We start from the raw sequence: 13,503 nt of genomic DNA, 5'->3' as shown, positions 1-13,503 counted from the left end.
GTAACATACCCCTCCCTTGTCTTGGAATTCTTAAGTTCTTTAAAAGTGACAAAAGTTGAGAATAGGAAAATATTGAGTTTCGTCTAGCTAACACTAGTAGACGCATTACCTTTCCGGAATTGGGTGAAATTTTGGGTCTTAGCGATGAACATAAATTTTATAAGCAATATGGGAAGTATGATCCCGAGCCTCTTTGGGAGGCAATCTCCGGGAAGAAATTTGAAGATTTTAAAGCTTGTCGTGCTCTTTTGGTCCATCATCCGGGCATAAGAATATGGCACAAAGTTGTGGGAAATACCATAATTGCTAGGAAAGACACCAATCATTTCACGGGACTCGATTTTATTCTCCTTGAATCAACTTTGAATATTGGAAGAATTCACACCAAGCCTTACAATTCTTTGAGGCTATTGGTTGATAGATGGCTCCATGTAGATAGTGGGAAGAAGGGTCAAACCGTTATTGTTAATGGCGGCCTTGTCACGGTCCTAGCCAAGCACTTTGATCCTAATTTCAATAAGGATAGCAAGTACAAGGCTAAGGATGGTGGCCATCTTATTGATATGTCCATCTTGATTAACAAGTTTAAGTGGGTTGCTCACAATCCCCTTGACACCAAGTATGGGTGGCTTACTAGTGAGGCTCGATCATTCACTCTACCCGCAAAGATTTGCCGTCTTAGTGTCCACCGGACCAACTATTTACTTCCCTATCCGAAGAAGCCGAGTACATCATTCAACAACAAAAGGGTGATCATGAAACTCCCTCCTCTTCCATTGTTATACCGCCTTAACCCTTTGTGTATGAAGAGTTCAAACCGCAAGGAGTTGAAATTGGAAAAGACTATGTCACTCTTCTTATGCAAGCCATGCACAAGCAAGCTTATGAAGATCGGAAGAATGCATATTTGGCTCAATATCCTCCCCTCTTACATCTAGCTAGGCAAGGACTCCTTGATCCATCTTGTCCTTTGCCTAGTTGGGCGGATAGAGAAGCCTTATTTCCGGGTGCATCAAGGGACGTGGTGGAAGACAATGAGGTTGTTGGAAATGATGAGGAATTTGATGATAATATTGAGGAAGAAGCAAGTGGAGATGAAGAAAGAGATGGTGAAGATAATGATGAGGAAGATGATGGTGAAGAAAGCAAGGAAGAAAGTGATAAGGAAAGTGGCAATGTGACCACTTCTCATGAGGGAAGTGGTGATGATAATAGCATGATGGAAGACTAGCCTTGGAGACTCCTACACTCCCATGGTTTGTCTATATCTCTTTGTATTTTATCTCATTTTGATCATTGTTGGGTTTAGTCCTAGCAACACCAAAGGACTCACACCTCGGTACCATTGAGGTGTTCTTTATTGTTCCCATTTTTGAAAATCCAAAATGACAATCTAGTTTCATGCATAGCATAGTGTGTGCATGAACTATACCCATGCTTTGACATTAGCAATAGTGTCTTATTTGGTTTGGGGAAGTTAATGCATACACAACGGGAGGTAATCTAAATTATCCTCTCCGTCATAACAAAAACCATGCATCATGTAGTATAGCTTAGTGTAGAATTGCATTTAGTATAGAAATCATGCATCATTTTTGCATAATTTCCATCATTTTGGCCATTGAGGACAATGCCCATATTAGTGCGGGGATGGGAATTCTAACACTTAACTTTTATTCAAAAACCATAAAAATTGAAAAATTTCAAAAATCATAAAAATTTGAAAAATTGAAAATCCAAAAACAAGTTCATTTCCTTTGTATATATTGTCTTGTATATTTTGTGTTTGTTTATCCTTGTTCACTTTGATTGACTACGCCACATCCGAGACATGAGGATATTGAAGACCGCATGGTATGATCTTTCCAATCTCCTTTTTCCTCTTTATGTTAATGACTATGTGGCTTTATTTTGATTGATGCGGTAAAACAATGTGAACTTAGGACTTGCATTTAGTTTATATGGCATACTAGTTGGTAGAATCATTTGCATTAGGTTGTATATATGCTAGTTGCATCATGGCATGTAGTTGCATGTTAGAAAAATTTTGCGAAACCGTCTACTTGGGAAGCTTGACAAGTGTATATAGGCCCTAGTAGATGCTTTTTATTCTTAAGAATTTGCTTGTTAGAATACTTGTAAAACACCCTAGGATGTGTCATACTAGTATCCTTTGACCCATGGTTTAAAGCCGAGTCAAGAGTACCTTGTGGTGTGATAACTCCTTGGCTACCGTTTATTCCAAGGTGACCCTTGAAACCATGCATACTTCTATCATTCATCCATGTTCTACCACATTTTTGTCATCAAAGGGAATGGGCACAAAACAAAAAGAAATCAATTTGAGTTCAAAGAAATGAAAAGAAAAGAAAAGTTGGCAAAAATGCATCAAAAGAAAAGAGGAGCAAAAATAGAACTCCTAAAGCTTCAAATACAAGGCACCCTCGTTACTAATTGGGGTGACTTTGAAAATGTTCAAAAAAGAAATTCAAAAAGTTGTCAAGTATTGAAATGCCAAAAATCAAAAGAAATGGCAAAGAAAGTGTTCTCAAAGGTCAAATGCCAATGAAATTGGGGGGAAAACAAAAATGAAAGCAAACTCCCAAAGTGAAACTCAAATATCTATTGATCCCTTTATCCATCGTATCCATTTTTGTGCATGGTAGAGAGGGGACGACCCTTCTTCTTGTCTAGGCAAGAGGGGGAATTCCGCGATCCTCCAGTGTTTCTAACACCATAGGGAGTCTACTCTTGACAAAAGCATTTAACGATTGAGGACAAAGGTACCCTAGCTTGACACATTTTGGAGGTGATTTATTGGTATCCTTCTAGGCTTAGTAGTTTGAACAAATTGCATCTATGAAGGATTGTGTACCCTTGAATTGCTTCCCTTGTAGATAATTTCCGCCACTTAGATGAGGAAAGTGGCTATTCTTTTGTAGATGCATCCATTACTTGATTTTGTGTGCTTTAATGTTTGGATGTGTCGCCATTTTGGCAAGACCCACCTTGCCTTGCAAGAAGGCATCCTACCTCATGGTTGTCTTGTTGTGAGTTGAAGGGGCGGAGTGAGACCCGCTAATTGTCTCATATCGGCTATTATTATTAGGTTAGGTTAGTATTGGTCCTAGTCTTTGTCACCTCTTTACTCGGGACGAGCAAAGGTTCGGTTTGGGGATATTTGATGTGACCATAATTGGCGCATATTTAGCCCCCGAATTACCATTGTTTTCATGCTTTTTAGTGCCTATTTGGGTCATTTCTTATCTTTAGTTCTTTGTTTTGCATATTCTTTGAGATTTTGATCCCTTGGTAGGAAAGGAGTAAGAATCTTGCATTTTCATGGCAAAACAAAGCTAAATTGATCATATTCAATGACCAAGCATCAAGGAGAGACAAGACTAAAAGGCCTTTGTACATAGCATAGTAGAAGAGCAATGTTGAGAAAAGGATCCTTGAGTCCCCAAGGAAATCCCCAAGGAATTCATGATGAAGAAAAGAAGAAGAAAAAAGATGTTTTAACTAGACAATCCGAACGGATTGTACACAATCCGTCCGTCCAAGCCCAATCCGAGCGTCCCTCAAAGGAATCCGCTCGGATTCCCCCTCGCCAATCCGAGCGTCTTGCCCAAGAATCCGCTCGGATTCTCACCAGATCCGGCCGTCCCCGACTCCCATCCGCACGGATTTCAAAGACAAAGACGTTTTCATTCTTCTAGCAACGATAAGAGAAGCCCTTCTCTCGGAGAATACCTGAGTCTCCTTGCTCAACTTAAAAAGTGTAATTACTAGTTTAGCCCTTAGTTAACCCTAATGCATCCTCCCTAATTTTCACTATAAATATCCCATTAGTCTAATTAGAGGAGCATGTTCATCTTATCAATAATTAGTGTAGTTAATATTAATCAAATCTCTCTTCAATATTGTAATCAAATATTAATCAAGTTTTAATCCAAGTTTTAGTTCTTTAATCTCTCTCTTGTTCTTACTTTATTTTGGGTAATTGAAGATTATTTGGGTTATTATTGGGAGATTGACAACCTCTCAATCTAGGATTCAAGTACTTCTATTATTCTTGCTTTATTATTGGAATCATTAGTAGGTATAATCTCTTAATCCCTTTTTTAATTATTGCTAATTACTTTCATTTATTCATCATGTTTCATTATGTTAGTATGATTGACAACCTTTCTAGCATGATCAATATGATAATGAGTGAGTAGTCTCTTAGCTAGGGTTTAATGGGTGATTAGGGAAACCAACATGGGGAATGATTCATACTTAAATTAATATGCTTTCATATCTTATTTGCTTGCTTGTTTTGATCTTAATACATGCACATGTTATATTTGATGAAATGCTAAGCCTATGAATCCTTGCATTTACTATCATCTTCTATCCTTTCAACTTGACTTGTAAGACATAACCCAACTCGAGTCTTGTTAGACCATGCATGTGTTAAGTATGAAAGATTAAGTCGACTTGTAGGTGTTGTACAATCTAATCGATTCGGCTCCGGGACCCAAACTTTCCTAGGATTGTAAGATATAACCCAACTCAATCCATCACAACAATAATTGCTTGCTTATAATTTGAGAACATGTTTGTATGATCATATCCCATGATTCCCCTATGAACCCATGACACCCTAGTGCTTTTAATCAATTGTTTACACCCTTATTTTATTTACCTTGTTAGTTTATTTTCATTGATATCTTAGTTTAGTAACCTTCTACATCAACCCAGTTTGTGACACCCCTAGACACCACTAGTTACAATAGAATCTTCATTTCAATACCCGTCCCTTGGGATCCGACCTTTACTTGCCTCTTTACTAATTGTAGAGTTGTTTGTGAAGTATAAATTGTGTTTTGTATCGACCATTGACCAACGACCACATATGCTTAATTTGTGAAACGAAATGGACTCGATCAGTACCACTCTAGATCCTACAGAAAAACAAAGGTTTGTAGATTTGCTGAATGAGTTCAAAGATGTCTTTGCATAGTCTTACAGAGACATGCCAGGAATCGATAGGGAAATTGCAGAACACAAAATCCCAATCAAGCCAGGGTTCAAACCAATCAAACAAAAATTACGTAGAATGCGTACTGAGTGGTCTTTGAAGTCAAAGAAGAAATCGATAAACAACTCAAGGCCGGGTTTATTAAAGTATCTGAGTATTCAGATTGGGTAGCCAGTGTAGGACCAGTACCTAAGAAGGATGGAAAAGTCCGTGTGTGTGTGGACTTCCGGGTTTTGAACAAAGCCAGTCTGAAAGATGACTTTCCGTTACCTCACATCGATATCTTGGTTGATAATACCGCGAATCATGCCCTACTATCTTTCATGGATGGGTATGCCGGATACAATAAGATAAAGATGGCCGAGGAAGATATGCACAAAACTGCGTTTATCACGCAATGGGGAACCTATTGTTACACGGTAATACCGTTTGGGTTGATAAATGTCGGGGCAACGTACCAAAGAACCGCGACAACATTATTGCACGATATGATGCATAAGAAAGTCGAGGTGTATGTCGATGACATGATTGTAAAATCAAAGGAACGTGACGGTCATCCAAAGGCCTTACGAAAATTCCTTGAAAGATTAAGGAAATATAAGATGAGGTTGAACCCACAAAAATGCGCCTTCGGGGTTACTTTCGGGAAGCTCCTGGGTCACATCGTCAGCCACTGTGGTATTGAGATTGATCCTTTGATAATCAAGGCCATTATGGAAATGCCTCATCCCAAAACTGAGAAATAAATTCGAGGTTTCCTGGGTCGAATCCAATATATAAGCCGCTTTGTCTCAAAGTTGACAATGATTTGTGAACCGATCTTTAAGAAATTGAAAGTCGGAGAACACGAGATTTGGGATGACGAATGTCAATCCGCATTCGACAGGATCAAAGAAGTTCTATCTGCTCCACCAGTGCTTAGTCCACCCATAGACGGATTGCCATTATCCTTATATCTAACAGTTGTGGGGTAATATCCGTATACTACCCTATAAAATTAGGATTATAACGCAAATTTTACATATGATTATGGTCATAAAACGAAAAACATGATAAAACGATAAAGATTTAGGAATAACCTTCGGTCCTAGTGCAAAAGGCAATGAGAGATCAAAGTAGATCTCCTCCCAAATGTTGCACCCAAGATAGTCCGAGAAATGCCCTTGTGCTAGATCGAATCCTCTAATTGCCTTGCAATATTGAGAGGATTAATTTTGTGAGTTTTTGCTTAGATGAGAGATCTAGGTTTTTGGAGAGAAAATGATCTCCAAAACCCTAATTTAATTTTTGCAAATGACAATTAGGTTTGACAAGAGGAGAAGCTCTCCTTTTGTCTCTGAAGGGCTCGGCCAAACCGAGTGAGAGGAGAGCTCATGGGCTTTTTAATTTCCTCTTCACTTAAACTCGTGGTACGACCCGAAATGCGCTAAATGTATATGACACGGTTTCATTATAAACTGTCATCGGTTATCGGATATTAAAGCATCAACTAATAATACGGATTAGTTGAATTATTAATACATGTCCGACAAAGACAATATTGTATAATTATATTCAATATACATTTAATTAAATATAAAACGTTTATATTCAATTTTACGAATTAATCGCTTAATTCGCCTTAGCCATTATTATTTAATCCGTATTAAATAAAATATCTCAACATCACATTTTGACTTATTATTAGTCAAATAACTCGGACTAACTGGTTAGTCAATTTTGGCATCTACATGACTGTATTTTCATACCGTCACATCTCTCAAACGTATCCTATAGGTGTGACTTTTAGGGACCAGTTGATCACCGCCATCTGTATGACAATAACGTCAAACTTATCTAGCAAGCCAACCGTTATTGATAAACGTTGATCAACTGATAATAATACCAAAAGTATGCCCTTTGATCCTTTTAGAGATTTATAAGTCCTTGCACTAACTGTTAAGGACACCAACCCCAACAACAGTAACAGATACCGCGATGGGAGCAATGTTGGCCCAAACTGTGGAAAAAGAAGAAAGGGCAATTTACTACATCAGTAAAAAGTTCTTAGAATATGAAGCTAAGTACACCACGTTAGAAAAAACATGCCTAGCCCTAGTCTGGGCAACAAAGAAGCTGAGACACTATATGCTGTGTTATAGTGCCAGTATATGCTCCAGAATGGATCCAATCAAATACCTGTTTGGAAAAACCAGTATTAAATGGCAGAATGTCGAGATGGACTCTCATGTTAGCTGAATTCGATCTTAAGTACGTACCCTTGAAAGCAGTGAAAGGAAGGGATGTTGCCGACTTCCTCGCGGACAATCCAATAGAGGAGGACAGGGTTACGGACATGTGGTCTTTCCCAAATGAAAACGTGGTTCATGTTGAAGACGAGTTATGGGATCTTTATTTCGATGGAGCATCGAGTAGCATGGGATATGGGGTCGGAATCCTCCTCATTTCACCAAAGGGAGAATATGTACCTGTATCCCTCAAATTAGATTTCCTCGCCACCAACAATGCTGCTAAGTATGAATCATGCCTACTGGGTTTGCGCAGTGCTATCAATCTAAATATAAAGAACTTACTGGTACATGGTGACTCATCTTTGGTCATTAACCAAGTAATAGGGTCGTGGAAAATCAAAAGTGATAGTCTGGCACCTTACCAGGCTAAGATAGAGGAATTGGAAAAGTATTTCGAGGAAATACACTATGTCCATTTACCCAGAGAAGAGAATCAATTCGGCGACGCTCTGTCTAAGTTGGCAGCCTTGGTTAACATCCCAGATCATATAGACAGCATGCCACTATGTATCGAACGAAGATCGACACCATCATACATAAATGCGAATAATGGCACTGAGGAAGATGAGATCGAACCTTGGTACACATCAATCTTGAAAATCAAAGACACAGGAGAATACCCTGACAACCTCGATGCTCGGGGAAATCGAGCATTACGGATGCTCTTGACCCAGTTCGTCGAGGCTAATGGAGGGAAACTATACAAAAAGATTGCGTAAGGTGTCTTATTGCGATGTATTGATCAAAAGACAGCCGACAAAGTCATGGAGGAGGTTCATGACGGGGAATGTGAACCCCACATGAATGCTCACAAGTTGACTCGTATGATCATGTGACTTGGTCATTACTGGACCACAATGGAAGCAGATTGCCGACATTATGTTCGACATTGCCACAATTGCCAGATATTTGCAAATGTACAACATGTACCACCATCTATGCTATATACCATGACATCACCTTGACCTTTTTCAACCTGGGGGATCGACATTATCGAAAAGGTCAACCCTTCTGGGTCAGGAGGACATTGTTTCATTTTGGTCGCAATCGACTACTTCACGAAGTAGGTAGAAGCCAAGTCCTATAAAGTGCTAAAAGCAAAGCAAGTAGCACAGTTCATTCAAAATGAGATCATTTGCCGATATGGGACACCCCACGAACTCATCAGTGATAACGGGACCCATTTCCAAGCTGAAATGGTGGTTATACACGAAACGTATAAAATCAAGCACCATAAGTCATCACCATATAGGCCACAGACAAATGGGGCTGTAGAAGCTCCCAATAAAACACTTACAGCCATTTTGAGGAAAATGTCTGATAACTATAAAGATTGGCCATTGAAGATAACCTTTGCCTTATGGGGATATAGAACTTCAATCAGAATAGCCACGGGAGCAACCCCGTACTACTTGGTTTATGGGATGGAGGTAGTTCAGCCCACAGAACTAGAGGTACCATCCCTAAGGATATTACTTGAGAGCCAAGTTCCAGAAGCAGATTGGGTCCAGCTAGATATGACTCTTTGGTTTTATTGGATGAACGACACTTGAACGCATTGTATCAGGTTCAACTCTATCAGAAAAGGATAGAAAGGGCTTTTAATAAGAAGGTGAAACCTAGAAAAATCAAAGAAGGAGATTTGGTGTTGAAATCGGTTCTTGCACTACTGCCAGTAGACCCGAGGGGTAAATTTAAACCAAATTGGGCAGGCCCGTATTTGGTGAAAAGAATTCTGACTGGAGGAGAGGTTCGACTGACTGATCTAGATGGAAACGACTTTTCGAATCTTACAAATCTGGACCAGTGGAAAAAATACTATCCCTAAAGACCTCGTTCTCAAATGTTATGAAATAAAATTCGGATTGCATTTGTATTTGAGTCTAGATTCAAAGTTTGACATTCGTTGTCTCTGTATTATGAATTATGAACTACGAACCTGGTTTGATTCTGTTAAAAAGCAGATACGTAGGCAACTCTTTAAAAGAGTACAACCGAAAAAAATATAATTCTAAATGCAAAACTGGGAATTTCTAATAAATAATATTTCCTTTATTTATTTCAATAATTCCGAGCGAAGCCCATGGTGTCTAAACCATCTAATAATAATAAACATAATATAATAGCTACCTATCCCTCCTATAGCCGAGTCATGTAAACCATCACGAGACTAAGTCTCACCCATCTTCACTCTAGCCCGTTTCTTCGGAGGAACTGCACTTTCTTCACGCGGGCCCAATCTGTCTATTGCACTTGGTCGGGGACCCAACCTCTCAGCCAATGTCGGCCCATCATCAGCCTTTAACCCCAATCTTTTCCAAACACTTAAGACCTTAGGATCATCTTTATGGTTTTTGTCAGTTTTAGGTTCAGACTCGGTCGCAGTTAAATTCATTTCAAAGAATGCTCGATTTTTGAGGCTTTTCTCATGGTACCTCCAGTCTACAACATCATCCTTCTGAAGTTTCTTTCTGATTTCCGGGGAAGTTTTCTTGACCCATCTTAAGTATGAAGGATGTGAGAAAGAAAGAATTAGATTTGTGCTTTCTCCTCATGACTTAGTCTCTTTATATAGAAAAATAAAGGGACTAAAATAAGGAAACCTAAACAAGGATTGACCACCATGCTTTCGGTCAAGGGGGAGGCCGCGACACCCCTCAACCGGATTTTTTTGTCCTTCTGCATCCCTTACGCGGATTTTTGTTGCCACATTTCGAAAGTCGGAATGGCTAATTTACATCTCTACCCTTATCAAGTCAAAATGTTTGAGTTAAAACACGTACACACTTACGGCTTTTTATTTTTGTTCGAAGGTAGCGGGCTACGCCCACATCAGTCACGAGTCTCACCCTTTTGTCGCATTTCAAAATGCAAATCGAGTCTACCCTATCCTTTTCCTTTTGAAAATCGAGATTTCAAAAACTTTTTTCAAAGATCGATGATCATGTCCATTTTCAAAATGTTTATCCGGGTCGATGACCCATTTTCATTTCCATTTTCAAAATTTTCATTTCCATTTTCATTTGCATTTCTATTTTCAAATGTCTATCCGTGTCGATGGCCCATTTTCAAATCCAATTTCAAAATGCTTATCCAGGTCGATGGCCCATTTTCAAATCCTTTTTCAAGGATCGATGATCCAAATAGAAATACATCCCCAGCATGAAAATAGTTTTCAAAATCCAGGCCTAAGGCCCATTTCAACAATGGTTCTTTCAAATTCAAGCTTCGGGTCGATGACTCAGTTTATGAAAAGGTTTCAACTTTCAAAGATCGATGATCTAAATGTGTGCTTATGCGATAATATGATTATTGTTGTATTTGTTTTCCATGTTTCGAATGTAACAGGAAATGCTTCAACTGGGGGCTCTAAAGGCTTCGCCTTTAAACTCATTACAACTGGAGGCTCTGAAGCCGTTGGCTTCAGAGACCATTACCCAAATCAACGAATGACATCCACAATCCAAATCAAATCAAATTCAAATCAATCCAATTCAATAAAAAGTGGAGGAACTCTACAGCGAAAGCAAAGTTTTGAAGGAATGGTAACCTCATTTGGAAAACCCCATTCCATTCAGGGCATAGATTAGCAGAATGCATGCCAGCAGTATCGAACTATGATATGGGTTTGATTCCATCACAATGGATATGTAGGCGCCTAAGGATAAGGCTCAACGCACCACCTTTTCAATGGGTCGATGCCCATCGATGATTAATCCCCAGCGAAGCTACAGGTATGATCTCTTCTTATGGCTGGCGAGCTTATATACGCATGTCTAATGGACTATAAATGACCCGCAGAATCCTCAGGTCGAGAGGGACCTGGGGTATACTTTGACTTTCGCCCTGTCCAAGCCTCAGTCAAAGTGGGGGCTCTGTAGATACCCGTATCCGTCGATATTGGAATTTATAGAAAACCCAACAAACACCCGATGATGATAGGACGACATGTATTCACTAGTTGACATTGTCATTATTTGGGTTCGTTTTACGATGTAGAATGGGCGTCGTCGATGAAGAGTTTTATTAATGATATTTAATTTAAACGTTTTAATTCTTTTTTAATTTAATTGATGCTTAAATTAAAAGTTTTAATTCATTTATTTTGAATTTATTTTCTCTAGTTTATTTTATTGAAAATAAAATAAATATTTAATTTGAAAAATCATTTTATTAGTGTATTTGATTTGAAAAATCATTTATTTTAATGTTATATTTGATTTGAAAATAGATTTCGGAAGTTGAAAACTCGTTTAATCACACGATTTGTGAGCTCATTTTATGCTTGATTTGGGCTCTATTTTCGACGCATTTTTGACCCAATCTCTTCTCCTCATAGCCCGGTGTTCGAACCTCCATGAACCCACCTAAGTACTCTCCTTAACCTAGCTCTAAACCACGACAAAAACAGCACCAAACCCGACTTTCCAGCCCCCAAACCCACTCCAAAAAATTAGAAAATCCGTTCCCATCAACAACCTACCACGACCTACCAACCATAGCAAACCAGAATCGAGCCCTAAACAATCCTAAAACTCGACTCGAATTAGCACGAAAAACAGAGCAGGAACTTGCTCTTTTGTCGTGGTTTTTCCAGCCTTGATAACCACCCTTAGCAAGCCTTAGCAAGCCTTAGCAACATACACAAACTACCCAGAATATGAAAGAAATAAATCGTCCAAAAACCCCTAAACTAAAGCCGTGACAGCCGCTTGAAAACAGGGACACAAATCTTGTTTTCGAGTTTCTGTCGTGGTCTTTGGCCATGATTCTAGTTCTAAAATACTATTAAAACTTTTGGTTTCTTTCCATATTCACAAAATTCAGTCTTTCTAGTTTCCAAAACGTCTTTCGGATTGAAAAATCGCTGAGAAACGAAGTCGTGGTGAGTGATTGAAAATCGCTGCTCAAGTCTACCCTTTGAACGTGTTGTTTCGTGATTTCAAAATTCAATTTCAATTGTCTTCATCGACGACGGCCCCTCGAGATAAAATCTACGATTGATTACGACCCAAGACGGTGTCAATGATACATGTAGGTTGAGGGTGTATAAAAATCTCTCCTTTCTCCCTTTTAATTCCGTCTTATAATTATATTTATTACATCATATTATAATCGTATAAATTGTTAATTATGAAATAATTAGTATAGATACGAGTATGAGTTAAAGTGCTAATTTGAATACCCATGTTAACTTGAGTTGAGGAAAGAAAGCCCCTTGATTGGTCAGTCGTTTCCCTTTCTCATTTACATATCCTCGTATTCAGGTTCGGACAGAACTAAACCAACTAATTTGTTTTAATAAACGATGTTTATTGTATCGTGTTGTTATTGAATGAAGGAGAACGGGATTAGTAGTATGGATGTGCCGATGGATGGCCTTTGTATGTTGGATTTGTCTTCTGTTAGAATAAGAATTATTCTATGTTTATCGCATGACGAATTTAAAATGTTTGATTGATTTAATTGATTTTATCTTGTTTAAATTAGTTTGATTTGAGCATGATGATTGAATTTATGAACTACACTTGTCTTAATTTGTTAAAGTTTATGTCTTTGATTATTAAAGCATGTTAATTTGATTATCTTATCATGTTTTATTTAATGAATTCACATGTTTGTTAATCTATCTTATGCTAAAGAGTAAGAATATCTCTTTCCTTCCTCTCTTTGTTTGTTTCTTGCTAGAATAGCTAAATGAACTTCATATGCTAAAATAACTTGACGATTTAAATGCATTAAATCGACATAGAATGAAATCCACATGTTAGGGTTTAAAATAGTGATTGCATACTCGCATGAGATACATATCCAAAATAGCCATCGTTTTATTTAGTAGACACCGTTATAGTTACGGGCGGGGTTGGGTATTAATTAATAAAATTAAAATAAACTTCCCAACACGTAATCTCACAAGAACTTAAAATCTCTACAATTTGGTTTCTAAATTCCATTTAAAAATTTAGTGGCGACTCTTTCAAAATCAAAAGTGTTTAATATGAAATAATAAACATAAAGTGGATGTAAATTCCCTTGTCCACAGCGAAAGTCAATCCAGTACACTGTTTTTGTTTCTACTTGGATTGCCAGTAGCACCCAAATGCTTCCTGTTCATTTTGGGACATTGAACTGTTAGTTTATTTACACGCATTTAAGCATGTTAATAATAAATTTTTAGAACCGTGA

General features: G+C 38.2%; 1 protein-coding gene across 1 annotated transcript; it reads left to right on the top strand.

The window, feature by feature from the left end:
- The first annotated feature begins 7,003 nt into the window (after window positions 1-7,003).
- LOC141619707 (uncharacterized) lies at window positions 7,004-8,036 on the top strand. Its single transcript, XM_074436729.1, has 2 exons — window positions 7,004-7,061; window positions 7,168-8,036. Exons 1-2 carry the CDS (start codon window positions 7,004-7,006, stop codon window positions 8,034-8,036), a joined length of 927 nt encoding a protein of 308 aa, XP_074292830.1.
- Window positions 8,037-13,503: the final 5,467 nt, after the last annotated feature.

This window comes from Silene latifolia, chromosome X (assembly GCF_048544455.1).
Source record: "Silene latifolia isolate original U9 population chromosome X, ASM4854445v1, whole genome shotgun sequence".
Taxonomy (NCBI): domain Eukaryota; kingdom Viridiplantae; phylum Streptophyta; class Magnoliopsida; order Caryophyllales; family Caryophyllaceae; genus Silene; species Silene latifolia.
This window is presented reverse-complemented; position numbering and strand designations above follow the sequence as displayed.